Here is a 21,292-nt window from a genome sequence, read left to right as displayed (position 1 = left end):
CCTATGTGGCGTAAATGCGCATGAGTCTCTTTCATTTGAAAGGAAGCTCTGGAATGAGAGGGCAGGGGATGAAGTTAAGAGGTAGATAGGCTCTAAGGAAACACTTTTTTACAGAAAGGGTGGTTACTGCGGATGGACAGACTGGATAGGCCATTTGGCCTTTATCTGCCATCATGTTTCTATGTTTATGTAACCATAAAGCTCTTTTCCGCGAACAGGTCCTATAACCCCTTTCCACCTGCAACTACCCCTTTCCCACTCTCACACCGCTCCTACTGCTCTCCCCCTTCCTCCTCCCCCTATACTTGGTCTCCTCTCTCGTTTTCTCTTACCTTCCATCCCTACCTTCGATGCTGCTTGTACTTTTGATAAAACTCTGTTAAAGCGTCCCCATGCTCCCTTCTTCGTTGCTTGTAACTTTGTCAAAATGTTGTAAATCCGTGTGTCATCGCGGATCTTAATTAATGGATGTGAACCGCCTAGAACTTCTTGGGTATGGCGGTATACAAGAATAAATTATTATTATTATTATGACATTACAATGCAGGTGTAAAGAGCCTTAGCCAATAGGGAGAGAGGAGATAGTGGATGCTGTGGATGGGTCATTTGGCCTTTATCTGCCATCATGTTTCTCTGTTTCTGTCACTGAGAGCAGAAATGTATTACATTTTTGTGTCTGCCTCCACTTCTTAGTGCTACCAAGAACACAACATCCCATTGAGTGGCTCCATCCCGCAATATCCTCTCTGTGCCATGCAGCTCTTCTCTCACATGCATGCTGTCACAGACACGGTCACCTGCATGCGGCGCAACTCTCTGCAGACCTCATTCAATATTAACCCAGGCAAGTACAGTATTTGCAGCCCCTTGGTTAGGGGTAACTTGGAATGATCACATTACACCAGTACTGAAAAGCCTGCACTGGTTGAGTATGAGGTTTTGATGATTGTACACCAGGCACTAAAACCAGACGTTGAAACAGTATATACCTCTTAGATCATTAAGGTCACAGTCTGCAATGAGACTCACTATAAGAAGACGCAAACAGTGGCCATTTCTGTGGCAGGTCCACCTTTGTGGAATGCATTGCCAGGATACTTGAGATTGTGTAAAGATAAGATGTTGTTTAGAAAGTAATTAAAAACTTATTTCTTTATGAAAGCTTTTTATTAACTATTTGGCGCTAAGTCTATTTTATAGTTTGCTTTATGCAAACTTTTATTAATTGCATGCTGTTGTTTTGAGCAGATGTGCTATGGATTGGGGGAATTGGAAGAGAAAATGCTGCTGTTTTAATATGTCTGAGTATATATTTGATTATGTTTTTATTATAATCCGCTTAGGCGTAAAGCGGAGAAGAAATTTTTTTAAATTAAATAAATAAAGGTGGTCCCAGGTGGAGGCTTGGGGCATGTCTTGCAGCTTCAAAATCAAGACCTTTACTATAGTGATGAAGAGGAGTGTGTGTCGCAGTGGTTATAGCTAAAGCCTTATCACCCTGAGGTTGTGGGTTCAAAACTCCACACTGCTCCTTGTGACCTTGGGCAAGTCACTCAATCCTCCACTGCCCCAGGTACATTAGATAGATTGTGAACCCATAGGGACAGATAGGGGAAATGCTTGTATAAACCGCTTTGAGTTTGGCTGTAAAACTACAAAAAGACGGTATCCATGTCCCAATCCCTTTCCCTGATGTCATAATGCCTCATTCCACCAATAAGAGCCAACCTCACCAGTGATGTCACAATGGCTTCATTATTCTATACTTGGTTCACTTTCTCCATTGTATTGGAGGAGAATGTGGCGCAGTGGTTAAAGCTTCAGCCTCGGCACCCTGAGATAGATTGTGAGCCTATTGGGATCACTTGAATGTAAACTGCTTAGATAACTTTGATAGGCGGCATTTACATACCTAATAAATAAATTAATTTTAAAAAAATGAGACCTGGCACTGAGAAAGGTGGGAGCTATTAAAATAGTGAAAAATCCCCAGATAGTTTTAAAGGAAGGCTTATGGCACCAGGATTCCTCCATCCCCCCCCCCCCCCAAATAAATGATTAGGATCATGGCTACATTGATTCAGCTCATCCTAAATCAGAAGACACAGGGAGTAGTGTGATACATTGAACCAATATTGAAATTGTATTAGTAGCACAACTTTGAGCTTGATTTATTACGCCTTGATCGAGAACGGCAGTGATTCCTGCTGATACCTTGCTGGTTCTTTTGTATTTTAGAAGGACAAGTGTGCATAAAACTACAAACTCGTTCACAATCACTCGAGAAGTGGATACAATAAATCGTTTTTGGATATAGGTAGAGGATCTCCATTAACCGGCTTTTGCCTCCCTTGCATGGGGAGGGGGCATGAAGGAGACTTGGAGGCTAAATCCCCACAGTGCACAGCATAAAATCAAAAAGGGAACAAAGCTCCTAAAAGTTCCAGTGCGTAGCTGCAGTTATACTGTGGTCACCCTGGCCAGGTTCTGTCCCACTTGGGTCAGGCAGAGCAAATCAGAATATAGGAATTCTTGTAGTCGGTTACTAACTGAAAAGAGAGATGAAGCTCCTTAGGTAAAGCCTTTTAGAAATCGTATCAGATAAGAAAAAGAGACCTAAGTTTCTAGCCAACCTTGTGAGCCCAGAAGTGGGTTAGTTTTATTCTGCATCGAGCCTTTTTCTCCAATGACACAAAATTAGAAGGAGCTTCTTAAATCAGAACTCTAATATAACAGACAAAACTAGATTGACTAGTGCCTTGCTTGTAGTTGGTCTCTGAGACAGGAAGGTCAGGTGCAATACTGAAGATCTCACACACAATCTGTGACTCAGCTGGAGATTTAAGTAAGAGTGAGGCACTTGTCTAAAGTCAGTGGCAGAGGTGAGCACAACCTTTAGGACACAAGAGTCTCCTGATCCATGGCCATTGCTCTTTCTGATCAAATTTTAGTATCTACTGTTTTGTGACTTTGCTCTGTTGAATAATTGAAGCCACTGATGAAGTAGGCGAGTCTGACGTTTCTCTGTTTCCCAGAAGAGGTTTGCGATGCTCTTACTGACTGGAATATCTGGAGCACACTTAAACCTGTCAATATCTCGGACATCTTGCATCCAGACAACAAAGTCATCTTTGTCGCTGCTCGGGCAAGTATCTTCCACATTGCTGCTTCGATATGAGGGGGAAAGTTGAATAATCCAGCCAGTGCATTATCGAAGAAAGATGGGGTTGAGAGGCATCTCAAGGAATTGTCTGTCATAATGATCCCTTGCTTATTTTTTTCTTTTCTGTTGTGGCTCTCACAGCTGGACAGTCGCTCGTTCTTCTGGGATGTGGCCCCCGGAGCTGAGAGCACTGTGTCAGGTTTTGTCACCCTGTTGGCTGCAGCTGAAGCCCTTCGTAAAGTCCTTAATGATCAACAGACCTTGTTGAAAAACGTCATGTTTGTCTTCTTCCAAGGGGTAAGTGCTCAGCTGGACCTAGCAAATGTGAATTCACTCATTTATACTTCAGAAGACACTAGGACTGTGCAAGTCCTTATTTCCTGACCCTTTCTTATCCCATCAGTTTTTGAGAAATTTACCTGGTTAGAGATAAGATGAAAGCACAAGAAGAAAAGCACAAAACTAGCCTCGATAAAGTTAGCAACAAAACACAAAAAAGTGTCAAGTGAGATGTCTTAAAAACAACCAAATGAGACACGTTTGTTAGTCTAATAAACTCTCATCTGTTGTGGCACCAATTCTGAACAGTCCAAGAAAAAGCATAGGAGTTGGTTGGATGTAGGGTTTATTTGATTTATTTATTATTTTGGAAATCCTACATAAAAGTTTTGACCTGGAAATTTGCTATTCAAAAATCCAGGGCATTTAATGTAGCACGGGTAGAAGTGAAAGTTTTGGCTTTTGCCGATGTTGTGTCACTCTCGAGTTTGTGGTTATTTTTTGACTCTGGATTCTGGAGGGGTTAGGAAAGTCTCTTCCCTAATTTCACTTTGTTGCAAAAATACTGAAGTGTAGGTACTGCATGGTGCTGAACACCAAAGTCTGTCTTGATCTACTGACTGATGGGCATAAGCTATTGATTCTGGATTGCTCTAGGTAGGATTCAAGGAAAGAAAATTAGCAGGTAAGACCAAATAGTCAATTCAGTCCAGTCCTGTAAGAAGCATGGAGGCAGACGCAAAACCTAACAGTAGCTAATTGAAGTTGGTGTCGGGCACTGGTGACGTTTTACATGTGCACACAGCCTGTTGAAATAAATTTGTCACTTGAATGCACACAGGTTTCACATGAGCATCCTTCCTTAATGTTCTGTTGTCTTTTCCTTCCCATAGGAGGCCTTCGATTACATTGGCAGTTCTCGGATGGTATATGACATGGAAAATGGCAAATTTCCCATCGGATTGGAAAATATTGATGCATTCCTAGAGCTGAACCAGGTGCGCATCATACTGACATAGTACTTGCTGGTAGAAAACCACAATGTGACCCATCCAGTCTACTCAGTTGCCCCTTGTCCATTCCAAGGATATATTGCAGTTGCAGAAACTTGACTTCTTATGGGACATAACTGCTTTTCCAGTCAGCTTTTCTTTGCTCCCTCTCATATTTCATTATCACTACCAGGCCAGTCCAGGCCAATAGGGTTGTGTCCATCAACCAGCATGGTGCAGAGCTGAGTTCAAATTGACTGGCTCTATCTCCCATCTGGATCATGAACTTCAGATTCTTCCTGGTCGGCACAATGAGACAAGGTGGATCTCTCCTCATTGGGAAGTCTGGGCAGTCAGCTGTCCAAATTTTACAAGGAGTTTTTTGATGATGGGATTGTAGCTCATTCTCACGGTGGCCAATCCAGGTACCTAGTCAAATCCCAAAGAGTAACAAAAGATTCTAGAACTCCAAAAGAGTATTAAGATTCCATGCAGAATCTCAAAGAATAGCAAGATTCCGGAAACCCAAATAGTAGCAACATTCCATGTGAAATCTCCAAAGAGGAGCAACATTCTATGCTACCGATCCAGGGCAATCAGTAGCTTCCCCTGTGTCTTTCTCGATAACAGACTATAAGAACAGCCTTACTGGGTCAGACCAATGGTCCATCAAGGCCAGTAGCCTGTTCTCACGGTGGCCAATCCAGGTCACTAGCGCTTTCTATTCATCTCATGGTAGAGTAAGAGAATCTCCTGCAAGTACTAGATTCATTCACATTTCAGTGCTCTTCTGCTCATTTCCCCCCACCCAGGTAGCTTTGAGAAAGAACTCCATCCTATGGATGCACACAGACCCTGTCTCACAGAAGAACAGCAGCTCAGTGCAAGAACAGGTAAAACCCTCCAGTTATGATCTGACCTCTGTTCGTATTTGATCTTATGCTGTTATGATGGTGGTTTGGATATGGCATTCTGAACAAGGCATCTTATTACAATATTTGCGCACTACATTTTTCAAAGTAGTAGTGAATGCATTTAAGTGGAAGGAGTGGGCATCCTTCCTGCCTATTTTGGGGGAAGGGGAGGGGTCAATGGCGCAGGGAGTCCAGGACCAGGTGGGGCATGGTGCGGGGGTATTTGGTCAGGCAGGAAGGAGTACGCATCCCTCCTGCTATTTTCATTGCGGGGGGGGGGGGGGGACATCAGTGCGGAGGGCTTTTTTTCAATGGGGCAGATTGTGCACATGTAACACACACACACACACATCTGTGCCATTAAAAAAAATGAAGCCCTTAACAGCAGTGACAGGAGGCCGCTTCCCCTGTCACTGCTGTTAGGGCTCTGTGCAGGTGTCAGTCGTTCACTGAGCGATTGATTTGTCAGGTTTCATGCAAACTTGGTAGCGCATCGATCGCTGGTCCACAATCGGCCAGAGAATTGGCCATCAGCGATCCAGTCGGTATCTTTAGTACATTCAGGCCTAAGACTGGGAGGCTCAGGGATACACAGGCATATTTTACCTGTAGGACTCGATTCATCGGTCACTTCAGCCTTTGTTTTTTTCTTGTCAGAATCCTCTCTGCCATGTTCATAGGGGCTCTGCACACGGAATAGGTGTTTGGCCCCAATTATCCTTGCCCTTCCACTTATGCCTTCAGACTTCCCTGCAAAGTTTCAAAACTGACCTTAAAACTTTCTTTTTAACAATGCCTTTCTTCTGACTCAAGTGTAATATTGATTTTTTTTTTTCTCTTGCATGAGGGTCTCTGAATCCATTTCAGATGCTCATTTTACCCATCCCTGTTTTTACCTGTCCTGTCAATTATTGTAATTCTTATTTTCTCCCCGCTCTTTTTGTCACACTCATTCCTTCTCTCTACCTCTTACTATCTATTAATAAAATGAAAGCTGCTCAAACAGCTCTTTGATGTGTGGGTAGCGAGTATTGAATAAACTTGGAAGCTTGTTTGCTCCATAGGCTACTGTCACCCCTTCACCTGCCTGATTTTTCTTCTCATACAATCAAAAGTGCAGTGTATGGAAAAGGTCTTTAACAATCGCTATTTTAATTCTTTCTTTAAGGTAAAGACTTTGGTGGATGCCCTGAATAATGCCAGCCAGAACAGCAATGTGACCTTAAAGGAAGCTAGCTCTACTCAGGCTCTTCCACCATCCTCTTTCCAGCGCTTTCTGCAAGCCCGGAACATTCCCGGGGTGGTGCTTACTGATCACCAGTCTGCCTTCCAGAACAGGTGCGTGCCTGGGAAGCTGTTTTCTGCCCCACCCTCGCCTCCTTACAGGTTCTTACAGAACATTTGTGTGATGCACTATCCCTCTAAGATTGAGCAAAACTTGGTGCCTCCAGTTAGGCATGCCACTTTTGTAACAGCATCTGGAAGTAAAACCCCGATGTCTCGATTGGTCCTCCTTTTTCTGGAGCCATATGGTAGCCCTAAGATGGAGCTTAGCTTGATCTACTCTGTGTACCTTGCCGAAATGCTGCTCCTTGTTTTTCATATATTTCTTCTTATTAAAGCACTATCGTCAACTATTCTGTGGTTCCTCACTCAGTGGAGGAAAGTAAATGGAGATTATCATAAGGCCTTTGTATTGCTCCATAGTGAGACTGCGCCTGGAGTATTGTGTGAATCTGAAAAAAAGGAGGACAGGTGAAAGAGGTTAGGACTCTTCAGTGTGGAAAAGTGGTGGCTGAGGGGAGTTATGATTGAGGTCTGCGAGATCCTGGTTAGAGTGGAACAGAGGCTCATGAAGTGACCTAGTAATGGGTTCAGAACAAATAGGAGAAAATACTTTTTAACTTAACACATCATGGCTGGAGCAAGTAGTAAAAGCTGTTAATGTAGCTGGGTTTAAAAAAGATTTGGTCAAGTTCCTGGAGGAAAAGTCCATTATCTGCAATTAAGGGGAAGCCACTTTTTAACCCTAGAATCGGTAGTGAGGAATCTTGCTACCCTGCCAGGTACTTGTAACCTGGATTGGCCTCTGTTGGAAGCAGGACACCGGCCTAGATGGACCATCGGTCTGACTCAGGATGCCAACTCTTACGATTTTATGCAAAACCAAACCTCTCATCTAGCTTGCATGGAAAAAGAGTGAACTCCCGCCTTCATCCCCTCTTCTCCCAGTCTCACACTTTGTCTTTCATCCTTCAGGTATTTCCACAGCATATATGACACTGGGGAGAACATCATTTCAAATTATCCAGAGGGGATCAGCCCAGAAGAAGCCCAGAACCTTCTGAACGACACAGCCCAGGTTCCACAGTCCTCCTTATAGCAAGCTATTTTGATGGTTTTCTCTGGTGAAAAGTATTGGGGCTATTATTCAACTGGTCACTTATGTTGAATGCACAGGGCAGCTGCCAGGAGTTAACCTGGGCACTGCCCGGATACCACTGACATTGCCGAGCGGTGCCTGGATACCTTTTCGGTTTACTTAGGGTAACCTTTATTCTTTAGCACTCTCCAGACCAGTAGAGGTTAACTTTACGAATGGGTATATATCTAATCATGACCAGCAGGTGGAGACTGAAAACAAAACTTTGGGACAGTATATACTATCCTCCCTTCTCTATTTCCCTCAGTCTTCTTTCAGTCTCCAGCAGGTGTTGAGTGATCTGTACCCATCTCCCTTGGTAGGGCTGTTGGAATTTGTTTAGGGGGTTTATTGTCCCTGTTTTTAGCCGGACGGAGCTTGGGCGGACTCTGTTTGGGGGTTCGTCCGACCTCGGGGGTGTCAAACCCGGCGGGTCACGAGCGGGGTCCCTCCCCCCACTTCCTCCACCTCCCCACATTTTTTTAGAGGAGCCTCAGCAGTAAGCCTTGCCCCCTAAGTCAAGCAAGGCATATTGCTTCGAGAGCCTGTGGAGTCTGTTCTGTAAAAAAAAAAAAAAAATCCTGAGGTAGTGCTGGTCTGAAGGGTTGTTTCCCTTTAAGAAAACTGTATTTTTTTCATGTAACCAGCACTTTTTTATAGCTAGGTCGCGTCTGGAGCAATTGTGCCCTTCTCCGGGGGAGTAGGCCACAATTTTAGTCCAGCCGCGAGGCACTCGCGGCCGGCCTGAACTCGGCGGTTTGGGTCGGTGAGGTGGTGGAGCTCCGTCGGCAGCGGCTGCAGGCGCCCAGAGCTCCCCGCCGATGGTGCCTCGCGAGTCGGCTTGGAGCAGTGGGGAAGCCCGGTCTTCCACAACCGCCCACGGAGGGATTCCCCGAAGGATTCCCTCTCAGCTGATTTTTTGACAGCTGATGCCGACTTGCCTGTTTTAGCGGCTGAGACTGTTCAGTCTTCTCAGCCGCTACAGGCCATGGAGGGAGCATTTTTGGCGGGAACTTCGCCATTTTCTTTGTCTGGCCCCTCCATTTTGTCTGCAACCTCAGGTGACCTTCCCCCTGTATGGCGAACACAGGGGCAGGTTTCAGCATGGACCCCTGCTGGGGCAGGGAGTCCCTGGGGACCCCCAGGGGTTTTTTGCCCCCAATTTATTTTCTTTCTTTGTGCGGACTTTTGGGGGTCCCACGTGCGCCTGGGGGGTTTCGGGGGGGGTTTCCCTCCGCGCCCCCTATGGCTTTGCCTCCCTCTTTTCGTTTGGCGTCCCCTCTTCCTCCTCCCTCTTCCAAGCGCCCGCGGGGGGGCTTGGATTGCGAATTGGTGGGCGGAGGAGCGTGTTGGCCTGGTTGAGGACCTGGCTGCTTTGGCGGGCTTCCAGGATCCTCTAGGGGGGACGCCTGTTGGCAGCGGGGCGGCGGGTTTCCCGTCTTCCAGAGCAGATGCGTCCGTGGTGCACTTTTTTATTCAGAGGGATGAGCTTTTAGACCTGTGTAGCAGGTCTCCTTGGTGCTGCATTTTTGCAGTGGCGCCGCCGGAGACCCCGCGTATGGGGGCCCCTCTGCTTCAGGGGGTCTGTCCTGGTTCCCGCTCTTTTCCTGTGCGTCAGGATTTGCGGGATTTTGTGTTGGCGCAGTGGCCTATGGGCGCAGTTTCGTTTGGTGTGCGCCTTGGCTCTTGGGTATCCCGTCCCGGAGGGAGGTAGGGCTACCTTAATTTCGCCAATGGGGAACGCGGTGGTCTCGGCACTTCCTAAGCGGCATACCGTGCCTGTTATGGACGGTTCTGCTCTTAGGGTCTCGGAGGCGCGTGCGTTAGAGACTCTTCTTAAGTATGATTTTGATGTCTCTGCCTTTGGGGTCCAGGCGGCTGTTTGTGGGGAGCTAGTCGCTCGCGCCGTGTTTCGGTGGGCTGAGCGTGTCCTGGATCGGGAGTCTGATGCCTGGTCTCTAGTGGATCAGGAGGTAGCGAAGATTGCGATGGCTGCCTCGTTCCTCTCAGATGCTCTTTATGACTTGGTGCGGATTTCGGCTAAGTCTATGGCATGGCCGCGCGGCGTATTTTGTGGCTGCGCGCTTGGGCGGCGGATTCTGCGTCCAAAGCTAAGTTTACTAAAGTTCCCTTTAGGGGGTCTTTTTGTTTGGAGAGGAATTAGAGGAGTTGATTCAGACTCTGACGGACTCGAAGGTGCCCCGTCTGCCTGAGGACCGTGCCCGCCCTGCGTCTAGGTGTGGGGCTGCCCGGGGGCGTTTGCGGGAATTTCGCAAGTATCGCCCGGGGCGTGGGGCTGTTTCTTTCCCGGCTCAGGGTTTTTCCCGGGGTCGGTTCTTCCAGCGCATGCAGCCCTTTCGGGGGGCCCGTCGGGGGGCAGGGAATCCCTCCGCCGGTTCCCCCGCTTCCCGTCCTGCGCAATGACTCCTTGCCGGCGCCCCCTTTGGTTCCGGTGGGGGCCCGGCTGCGCAAATTTTTCCCCAAATGGGCCGAGATCGCGTCCGATCAGTGGGTCCTTGAGGTGGTGCGGGACGGTTACGCTCTGGAGTTTACCCGCTCTCTGCCGGACCTTTTCCTCGCTTCTCCATGTCAGACTCCATGGAAGACGCAGGCTTTTCGTCAGACCCTTCAGCGTTTGCTAGATCTCGAGGCAGTGGTGCCGGTGTCCCCTACGGAGTGGGGCACCGGCAGGTACTCCATTTACTTTGTGGTGGCCATAAAGGAGGGGACCTTTCGGCCCATCCTGGATTTGAAAGGGGTCAACAGAGCTCTCAAGATTCCGTCTTTCCGCATGGAAACGCTGCGGTCGGTCATTCTGGCGGTTCAGCCGGGGGAGTTTCTTACGTCTCTCGATCTGACGGAGGCCTACTTGCAGGTTCCAATTCGGGCCTCTCATCAGCACTTCCTTCGCTTTGCGATCTTGGGGCGGCACTTTCAGTTCTGTGCGCTTCCCTTTGGTCTGGCCACGGCTCCTCGGACGTTCACCACGGTAATGGTGGTCGTCGCGGCAGCCTTGCGGTCGGTGGGCATCCTGGTTCACCCCTACCTGGACGACTGGTTGATTCGGGCAAAGTCGTTGCAGGAGAGCTCCCGGGTTACGGCTCGGGTGGTGGAGTTTCTCCGGTCGCTGGGCTGGGTGGTCAACCTTTCCAAGAGTCGGTTGGTCCAGGCTCAGCGTCTGGAGTGCCTTGGGGTTATGTTCGACATCTCCTTGGGGAAGGTCTTCCTTCCAGAGGCCCGGGTGAGCAAATTGCAATCTCAGATTCGCCTGCTTTTGGCGTCCCGGGGTCCTCGGGCGCGAGATTTCCTCCAAGTCCTGGGGTCAATGGCGGCGTCCCTGGACGTGGTGAGGTGGGCGCGGGCCCACATGCGTCCTCTTCAGTATGCTCTGCTCCGGAGGTGGTCTCCCCGGAGGCAAGATTTGGATGTTCCGGTTCCCCTGCGAGGCTTGGCGCGCTGCAGTCTGCGCTGGTGGCTCCGGACCCCTCACCTGGTTCAGGGGGTGGGTCTGGATCTCCCGCAGTGGACGGTGCTCCTTACGGATGCGAGTCTCCTTGGTTGGGGGGCTCAGTTTATGGGCCACTCAGCTTGGGGCACCTGGTCCGCGGAGGAGGCCTCCTGGTCGATCAACGGGTTGGAGACCAGAGCGGTCAGGCTGGCGCTGTTAGCTTTCCACTCCCTTTTGCTGGGCAAGTCGGTCAGAGTCCTGTCGGACAATGCCACGGCGGTGGCTTATGTCAATCGTCAGGGGGGCACCAAGAGCACTCCTGTGGCGCAGGAGGCGGCTCGGCTCATGGTTTGGGCGGAGTCCCATCTTCTGGACCTCTCGGCTTCTCATATAGCCGGGGTAGAAAATGTTCAGGCAGACTTCCTCAGTCGTCACTTCCTGGATCCAGGAGAGTGGTTTCTCGGCGCCGGAGCGTTTCGGTTGATAGTGCAAGATTGGGGGCAGCCCCTGATGGACCTGATGGCCACGAGTGGCAACGCCAAAGTGCCCCGCTTCTTCAGTCGTCGCAGGGAAGGGCTGGCCGAGGGTCTGGATGCTCTGGTCCAGCCGTGGCCAACGGAGGGGCTGTTGTATGTGTTCCCTCCTTGGCCGCTGGTGGGCAGAGTGCTTCTTCGCATTGTTCACCATCCGGGTTTGGTGGTGCTGGTGGCTCCGGATTGGCCTCGACGTCCGTGGTATGCGGATCTGGTGAGGCACCTGGTGGCGGTTCCTCTTCCTCTGCCTCTCTCGGACGACCTTCTGATGCAGGGTCCCATTCCCTTGTTCGACCCGTCTCTCTTCTGTCTTACGGCGTGGCTCTTGAAAGGGGTCGCCTTAGCAAGAAGGGATATTCAGACAAGGTGATCGCTACACTGTTGGGGTCCCGGAGGCTTTCTACCTCTCGGGCTTATGTGCGGGTTTGGCGTCTCTTTGAGGAATGGTGTCGGGCGCGGGGAGTGACCTCTTTTCGCGCTTCTCTGCCTAACATTCTAGAGTTCTTGCAGGATGGCCTGGATAGAGGCCTGGCTTGGTCTTCTCTCCGGGTTCATCTTGCGGCCCTGTCGACCTTTCGAGGGTTGGTGTCAGGTCAGCGTTTATCGGCTCTTCCTGATGTGATTCGGTTTCTGCGGGCGGCCAAGTTGCTTAGGCCTCCCCTACGGCCCTCGGTTCCCTCTTGGGATCTTAATCTGGTTCTCTCTGTTTTGGTGCGCCCGCCTTTCGAGCCCTTGGACGACTGTTCTTTGAAGGACCTTACTTTGAAGGCGGTCTTTTTGGTGGCCATTACTTCTGCTAGGCGTATTTCTGAGCTGCAGGCTTTCTCTTGTAGGGCTCCCTTCTTGGAGTTGTCTAGGGAGCGGGTCGTCTTGCGGCCTGTTCCTTCCTTTCTGCCGAAGGTTGTTTCTCCTTTTCATGTCAATCAATCGGTGGTTCTCCCGGTCTTGGGTGGTCGGGAGGGCTCTTCTGAGCAACGGCAGCTGCGCAAGTTGGATGTCGGTCGGGTCCTTCGCTCTGATGTGCAGCGGACCCAGGAATTCCGGAAGTCCGATCATCTCTTTGTCCTCCTGGCTGGTCCTCGTCGGGGAGCTGGCGCTTCTAAGGCTACTATTGCGCGCTGGATCAAGGAGACGATTGCTTCCGCTTATCTTCTGAAACAGCAGCCTGTTCCAGAGTTTCTCAAGGCTCATTCCACTCGGGGTCAGGCGGCTTCTTGGGCTGAGTCGTCGCTCGTGCCTCCGGTGGATATTTGTAAGGCTGCGGTTTGGTCCTCCTTGTATTCTTTTGTTAGACATTATCGGGTAGATGTTCAGGCGCGTCGGGACGCGGTGTTCGGTGAGCGTGTTCTGGTATCGGCCCTTCGGGGGTCCCGCCCGTGAGAGGGACTGCTTTGGTACGTCCCATTCGTAAAGTTAACCTCTACTGGTCTGGAGAGTGCTAAAGAAGGAGAAATTAGGTTCTTACCTGCTAATTTACTTTCTTTTAGCTTCTCCAGACCAGTAGAGGTCCCCACCCTGTCTGTTGTTGTTGTTGTTGTTGGGGCTGTTTTCGCGGGCAGTTTTTGTTTTTTGCTGCGGGTTCTAGTATTTTTCTAGGGCCGGGGAGAATTAAAGAACAGCGGCTGTGGCTCGGCTGGCTTAGCTGGCGAGCTGTGGGGACATTTTCCTTCGGGTATTTCTCCTCTGCATTTTCCAACAGCATTTGGGTATGTTATTTGTTACTCCTGTTCGGAGTATTGTTTTCTTCCTGTTTTCCAGTTCTTGGTTCTGCTTGGCTATTCGGCAGACTGAGGGAAATAGAGAAGGGAGGATAGTATATACTGTCCCAAAGTTTTGTTTTCAGTCTCCACCTGCTGGTCATGATTAGATATATACCCATTCGTAAAGTTAACCTCTACTGGTCTGGAGAAGCTAAAAGAAAGTAAATTAGCAGGTAAGAACCTAATTTCTCCTTCTGTCCTAAATTGACCAGATTGTTATCTAGGCACAAATGCTGCCTCCATCTCTAGACCACACCGTTCATCTCCGGCAGCTCTGGATTCAGGGCCCCTTTTTCACGATTGCTTCAAAGCAATTTAGAAGCGTGTTAGCTCGGATCGTAGGCGACTGTTTATGGTTCCCCTGATGAAGCAAATCGTAAACCAGGGGCCCCGTTGGAAATCCAGAAGCTGTAAAGATTGAGCTGCCGGAGATGAACGGCAGCCATTGATTTTTGATAAAGGGAGTTTTCTCATCTACAAGATAAGTGACTCTGATTTATGATGAGTATACTGTCCTATAATCCTGACTATTAGAGTTTAGAGTGGACTATGAAGAATATAAAGAATATAAGCCAGTTTTTGTGAGCTGGAGTTTTTTTTTTGACCAAGGTTGTGCCTCTTGCCTTCAAATTGTATGGTTTAAAGGCAGGTTAAGTCCTTTGGATACTCAAGTTGTGGTATCCTGAGAGACACTGAGGTCTTTTCTAGGCCTATTGTTCTTCCTGTATCACTATTACTTAAAAATTTTTGAATGCTGTTGGTGGATTGGGATTGTTCTCTTATAAAAATGTCATTCTTGGAGTGGGGGACCAAAATTTTCACCCATCAGATCCTATCTAAATTATATGCCCATTTTAACCCCTGGCATTCTTGGAAAATATATATTGTTTAACAATAAGTATATTAGTTCTGTAGCATCTGAAATTTGTGAATTTCAGATTTGTGTTGGTTTAGAAAGTAATGTGTTACAAGCAAGTAATTGAGAAGTTTAATTTTGTGCCAGTAGTGGCAGAGCAATGATGTCACAGGACCTCTTGACTCACACAATGGACAGGGCTTTGTGACACCACACTCTTTGCTAGTGAAATCAATTGATCCTAAAGCATTTCCTTTAGGGTTGTGCAGACACCAATTTTCTGAAAAAGAAGTCAGCTTGTTATAGTGTTATTGAAAACCTGGGATGGCCTGCATTGCCTTGTGCCTATGTGTGCACCAATGACTTTGAGTTTCTTCCCCTCTCTCCAGTCCCTGGCAGATGTGGCCACAGTGCTGGCCCGTGCAGTGTACCAGCTCGCTGGTGATGCCAACCTTAGCACATCTACCATCCAAGCAGATGCTGCAACGGTAAGCCTCACCCCTTATTATGTGAGTTCTACTCTCCTGGGCCCATTCCATATCTTGGAAGCATCACACGCCAGGTAGTTGGTCAGTCACTGAATTTGTTACAGAAGGCTTCTTGTATATATCAGACTTTCACCATATTATTGTATATTTGTTTGGGAGTGGGTGAAGATTTTTAGATGGTCAGATTGGATTCATCCTCGGCTCAGACCTTACATTCAACCATATACAACAAATAGAAAGTATTCATTTTCAGAAGCATAATAGAACAATCCTCTTTCCTTGTGGCTCAGTTGTGAGAATGCCAACTGCTGTGTCACTTACTGTAAGAAAGATTAAGCCAGAGATTTTCAGCCTTTTTCGTCTCAGCACATTTGCACAGTACTAAAATTGTAAAGGCACCCCCTCACACATGGTCCAGCATTTTCCCTTCTCTCTCTCTCCCCCTCACAAATAATCCCCATGTCTCTCTTGGACTCCTCCCCATATACCTTTTAAATGTTTTCTTGTCTTTAGTGAGCAGTGATTCATAAAGCCTGCTTGCGCAAACCCTGGAGCGATTAATGTAGTTGGTTTTTGAGCAAGGGGGGAAAGGCTGTAACCCCCTGCCCACACTTAAGAATTTGTACAAATATATGCATTTTCAATTGAAACTATTTATTCAGTATTTATCAAAAGTCAGTTAGTTACAAATGCAGCCTTTCCATAAAGTTCTAACATAGTTTGTACAAAGGAGACATCTCACAGTATCAAGCCATGTGACTCTGTCCAGAAGTCTTAGCTTTGTTACAGTCTGCACTTCGTTATATACTGTTAAGTGGCTATATGATGTAATCCCCCCCCCCCCCAAGGCTTCACACGATTGGTTAAAGCAGTTCCATTCCATCTGAGGTATCCTATACAATTTGAGATATATAATACATAACAAAAAGGCAGGAGGGGTTATTGAAACCATGCTTTTACAGACATGTTCTTGAACAATTCGGGTACGGTTCCATACAAAAATTGATGGCAAATCATTACTGCTTTATATTATATTCTGAAAACAACTGGCATTGCAGTAATCAAGTCTTGACAAAACCATAAAATGATCCTCAACCCCGTGGCACACAAAGCAATTAAAAAAAGTCACCAGTTCTGCTTAAGTTTGTAAAACACCAATAAACCAGCTCAAAGAGTAGCTTAATTATATGATGGTTAAAACAGAAATATTTATAACAAATCTAGAATTGTCAGGCAATGCCACAGTAGACCGATGACTCATAAGACATTAAAGAACCAAGGCCAGTGTTGGGCGGACTTGCATGGTCTGTGTTCCATATATGCAGTCGGGATGGGCTGAAGAGGGCTTTGATGGAAATTCCAGTAATTTGGAACGTGAGGGCAGTGCCAGGCAGACTTTTTACGGAAAGTGTTCTACAGGTGACAAAATGGTTCGGACAGGCTGGAGTGAGCTTCAACGGCAGTTTTTGGAACCTAAGGACAGTGCCAGGTGGACTTCTACGGTCTGTGTCCCAGAAATGCAAAAAAGGACAATTTAATCATGACTTAATAATGAGTGTGGCTGTTGGGCAGACTGAATGGACCATTCAGATCTTTATTTGCTATGTTGCTATATAGTGAAAATGAATACTTCTGAAATTTTGGTTCATCCCTGATAGGATGGATTAAGTGTAAACTTTAAAAAAAAAAATTTTTGTCTGACATTGTTTCCTATCACCTCGTTAGGTCTCCAAGTTGCTGTATGGGTTTCTCATGAAGCTCAACAACAGCTGGTTCCAGTCCATCATTCCAGCAGAAAAAAGTATAATCCTAGGTAAGTGAGAGCTGTGAGAATACGACAAGTAACTTCTTGAGATGGCTACCTGTAAGCAGTTGTAAAGATAGGTTAGTCGGGGTGCGGTCAAGGATATACCTTTAACCTGGCATTTCCCCCACCGCAACAATCATAATCACCCGGTAATAATCTGGGTAAATGGGATGCTTGACAGCTCTGCAGAGAAAAGCACAGGAGGGTAGGTCATTAGCTTTGTGTGGTGATGCCATTTTTTTAAAAAGGGTTCCAGGGAAGGCACAAACTCTTGTGGGTCAACAATCCCTCCCGCAAACAAAAGTAATGCAGCAGCATCTGGTTGCTATAAACAACCCTCTATCCACAAAACACCCTAGGAGATGGTATTCATAAGCAAACTGCGCCCTCTTGGTCACAAAGAAGCCAAATAGGCCCCCAAACGAGCAAAAATCATTTTCACCTGTTTGCATGCCCCACTGCTTCTCGGGCCTCCCAAGCAACTAGGGTGTGGACCATCGTCCACCACTTCCAGAATGATGGAGGGTCTGAAGAAGTCCAAGATTGCAAGATACATTTGCGAGCTAAGAGACACACCATATGACACAGCACCAGCCCCCCCCCCCCAAGGCATTCCCCAAAAAGTCCTGGGCATATTGAGCACCGATTGTTCTTAAGTGGTAGATTTAAAACAATCCGGAGAAGGTATTTCTTCACACAATGTGAAAATTAAACTCTGGAATTCGTTGCCAGGGAATGTGGTGAAATCAGCGGGGCTTAAAAAAGGTTTGGATAAATTCCTAAAAAGGAAGTCCATAGGCCATTATTGAAATGGTTTGGGGGCAATCCACTGCTTATTCTTAGGATAAGCAGCATAAAATCTGTTTTAGGATCTAGCTAGGTACTAGAGACCTGGATTGCCCACTGTTGGGCTTGATGGACCTATTGTTTTGATTGCAGTTGTCCTTTGCTGACCCCTCAGAACCTACAGCCCTAAGTGACTGTCTGGTCTTGCATAAGGGTTGGACTGGATCTGTTCACAGTTTGGGAAGAACTGCTCATTCGCTCAATACCTGAGTTTTCTCCAGCTTTAGGAAGGGAAAACATTAGCTGGGAACAATTTTAATCCTAACAGTACAATCTTGTTCTCAAAACTTCAGTGGGGTTCGATCTGATCCTCTAAACAAAGGCTGCCCTTCTTCCCCTAATCATTTATGCAGTACGAGTGCTCTGGAATTTTTTCCATTCCTAGATTTGCAGGAAGTGAATTCTTTGAACTAAAGATGAACAATGTCAAAGACTCAAATAAGCAACCTGCAGGGTGACCTCCAACCTTTAAATCCCAGGCTTTGCAGTTTTCTCTATTTTTTATTTGCTCATCTGTTGCCTTTTTGCCTTCCTCAGATAATGATCCCCCTCATTATTACATTGCTGTTGATAACAAGATTAATCCCTCTCGCGTGGTGCAGTATGTGTTGGCCAACCTGACTGGAGCTGTTTTCAACTTCACCCAGGAAGGATGCCAGAAACGCCAAAATGAAGATAAGGATGTGAGTAGTCATCCCCTCCAAATGTTGCTTCACAGTGGCTGCCCAACTTCCCTTTCTTTTTTGCTTTTTTCAGTTGATTTACATTACATTGGCGTCTTCTATCCCGCCAGATTTTCTGAAATATCCATTACGTTTCGAGCTTTGCCCCCCTCTTTTCTTCTGCCACTTCCTGTGCTCTCTGTGTACAGGTTGATTGCACAGCGTTTCAAATATCTGTTGGCAATCACGTCTTGTCCAAATAAATAATTAGGAATACAATGCCAAGTATTGCTCCAAAAATTATTAGAGTATGTGCACTTAGACTACTGATTTTCAGTTCTTTTTACAAAGTTAAATTTTCTTTCTTTGTTTTCTTAATCTAGTTTTCTTATGTTGGCTATTACAATAGAATTCAACAAAACACCAAAGAAGACACAGTAGAATCTCAGTTATTCGGCACCCATAGGAATTGGTGGGTGCCAGATAACTGTAGTTTCTGGTTATTTGAGAGTTAATGTAAAAATAGTTGTTTCCCTTCCCACCTCAATCTGTCTTTGTCCCCCACGTTCTCTTCCCCCATCTCCTCCCACTCCCTCCCTCCCTTACCCAAAGCAGCAGAGCCAGTCCTGATAACCCTCTCCCACCCTCACTCGATGCTATAGCAGCAGCCAGTGAGCAGAGGAAGCGCCGGTAAAACAGACAGCTTCTGGCCAGCCCTGGCAGGGCCTTTCCTCTGCTGCACTGAAGTGATGCAGCAGAGGAAAGGTCCTGTCGTGGCTGGCCAGAAGCTGCCTGTTTTACCGGCGCTTCCTCTGCTTGCCAGCTGCTGCTACATTGTCAGGTGAGGGAGGGGGGTTGGGATTGGCTGTGCTGCTTGGGGAACCGAGGGAGGGGGGTTGTCAGGACTGGCTCTGCTGGAAATTGATGGCTGCCGCGATGTTTTGGGAACTGGAGGGAGGGAGATTTGTGGCTGATGCTGATGCCTCTGAGGCTGGAAGGGAGGTTATTGGATCAGGAGCACCACTTTGGACGTTGTCTTAGGAGCATAAGAGAACATTTTTTTGCCAGTTGGTTGAGAGTGTCGGTTAATTGAATGCCAGTTAGCTGAGATTCTACTGTACTATACTATCAAGTGCTCAAATATTTACATAGGAGAGGAGCTTGTATAAATAATTTTATTCCTCATATTTATACCTCCATCTCACCTCTCCCACAGCAATATGACTACTACTGGGTGCAAGGTTCCCTCGATGAAAACTCCACCACCAGGACTCCCTTCTGTGTCCGGACTACCACGCGCATCACCAAAGCCCTGTCACCTGCCTTTGAGCTGAGAGAGTGGGGATCCACCAAGTACTCTACCTGGACAGAGAGTCGCTGGAAGGAGATCCGAGCCAGGATATTCCTAGTAGCTAGTCACGAACTGGAGGTGAGCAGATCTAAATGATCAGAGAGATTGAATTTAAAACTCAAATGCATCTTTCAAAAGAAAGCATTTAAGGGCTGCTTTAAATTTTCCGAAGACAGCGGGCAGATATTTACACATGTTGGTGATGTCATCCACGGAACCTGGTATGGACAGTGCAAAAGTGTCCTGTCACTTTAAACTTTTTGCAATCCGATGTCAGCTCGCAGGACCATCAGTTCAGTAAAAGAACTAAGAAGCCAACTAGGGGAGGTGGAGGGGGAGGGAGTTATTGTTACAGGTAAGTAACTCTGCTTTATCCTAGAACAAGAAGGCAGTATATTCTCACATGTGGGATTCCCGAGCTACCAGGGTTATACTTATGGAACTGAGGAACCTTGAGCCAACGCCGGGCGAGAAGGCACTCGCATGTGCACGGTGCGGGCAGTCTTGATGCTTCTTAAAAAGTTTAAAGTGACAGTACACTTTTAGCACTGTCTGTAAGTGGGCTCTGTGGATGACATTATCCGCATGTGTGAATATCTGCATGCTGTCCCCGGATAACACCTGTTACGGTAAGTAACTGTGTTTTATTGGCAGCCTGAGTGTGTAGCAGAATGTCCATTATCATGTTTGAATATAATCTAAAATTTTAAAACTGTGATCTGGGAAAGGATTGTAACAGCATCATTTGATATTTATGAGGATTAAAACGTGTTTTTAATGTGTTGTTTTTTCACTCAGGTGATCACACTAGTTGTGGGCATCGCCATTCTTGTCACCTCGCTTCTGGTCACCTATTTTATTAACTCGAAGGCAGACATACTCTTTGCCAGCACGTGTGAGCCAGGCGCTGTGGCTTACTGAGGATGATTTCACCCTATGGAGCTTAGGAATCACAGGGGCCTGTGGTGTGGCAAGACATGGTAACTAAACGGTTGGCCACTCGGATTCTGAATAACTCAATCAACACTGGAAGATTTTCTTTTTTACAAGAAACTTAGGGGGTGGGGTGGGGATGGAAGGGTCTCTGAAAATGCCATCCAAGGGGAGACAAAGCACAAAGAGGAGAGTTGCCAATTAATGACATACATTTACAAACTGTCTTTTTGTCATTTTCACCCTTTCATCCCTAAAATCTTACTAAAGCGTGGATCTCAAAAACTGAACCAAACCATGGGGCTCTCGCCCCTAAGCCAAAAGCAAGCTTTCTCTAGGTGAGAGGATAAGAGAGCCCCTATTTCCTATAGCTTTGATTGTGTCTGACCCTGCCTTGAGTGGGCAATAACTTGTTCTACAAGGTAAGTTGACGGATTTCGTTTACAGTGGACTTTAGCCACCAAGTTTGCCATTGCATTTGTAAAGCTGACTCACTAAAGAAAACATTTTCCCCTTGGATTAAGTTTCCTTCCTATTGCAGTTCCTTTCCTGACTGTCTTGTGTTGCAAAACCTTCTCATACGCAGGTTCCAGGTTTTGGTTGATGCTCATAGAAAATACCGGAGTGGCTCAAACTACTAAGGAGTGGAAGTTTGACTACAGAACTGCTATTCTGTTAGCACTGGCTGAGACATTTGGGGGAGGGGGGGGCCGGCGGCGGCTACTGAACAAATGGGCATAGATAAGATGTAGAGATTTTTAAGGTGCAATATATTTTTGTTTAATTTTGTTGATGTTCTATAAATAAATTGTTTTAATTAAAACAGTTCCTTATCAAA

General features: G+C 47.0%; 1 protein-coding gene across 2 annotated transcripts in view; it reads left to right on the top strand.

The window, feature by feature from the left end:
* The window catches only part of NCSTN (nicastrin), a 27,954-nt gene extending 6,662 nt beyond the window's left edge, over window positions 1-21,292 (top strand). The window contains exons 6-17 of one of the 2 annotated variants that reach the window (XM_033923134.1): window positions 694-844; window positions 3,039-3,145; window positions 3,305-3,460; window positions 4,336-4,440; window positions 5,247-5,327; window positions 6,517-6,686; window positions 7,608-7,710; window positions 14,757-14,855; window positions 16,581-16,668; window positions 18,046-18,191; window positions 19,387-19,599; window positions 20,320-21,292. In XM_033923134.1, the coding sequence (XP_033779025.1) occupies window positions 694-844; window positions 3,039-3,145; window positions 3,305-3,460; window positions 4,336-4,440; window positions 5,247-5,327; window positions 6,517-6,686; window positions 7,608-7,710; window positions 14,757-14,855; window positions 16,581-16,668; window positions 18,046-18,191; window positions 19,387-19,599; window positions 20,320-20,442 (1,542 nt within the window). In that variant the 3' untranslated portion in view covers window positions 20,443-21,292. Of the gene's footprint in view, window positions 1-693; window positions 845-3,035; window positions 3,146-3,304; window positions 3,461-4,335; window positions 4,441-5,246; window positions 5,328-6,516; window positions 6,687-7,607; window positions 7,711-14,756; window positions 14,856-16,580; window positions 16,669-18,045; window positions 18,192-19,386; window positions 19,600-20,319 lie in introns of both variants that reach the window. The other variant, XM_033923133.1, reaches the window with a different exon arrangement.

This window comes from Geotrypetes seraphini, chromosome 16, assembly GCF_902459505.1.
Source record: "Geotrypetes seraphini chromosome 16, aGeoSer1.1, whole genome shotgun sequence".
In the NCBI taxonomy this organism is placed as follows: Eukaryota; Metazoa; Chordata; class Amphibia; order Gymnophiona; family Dermophiidae; genus Geotrypetes; species Geotrypetes seraphini.
The sequence above is the reverse complement of the archived record's forward strand: the minus strand, read 5'-3'. Positions and strand labels throughout refer to the sequence as shown.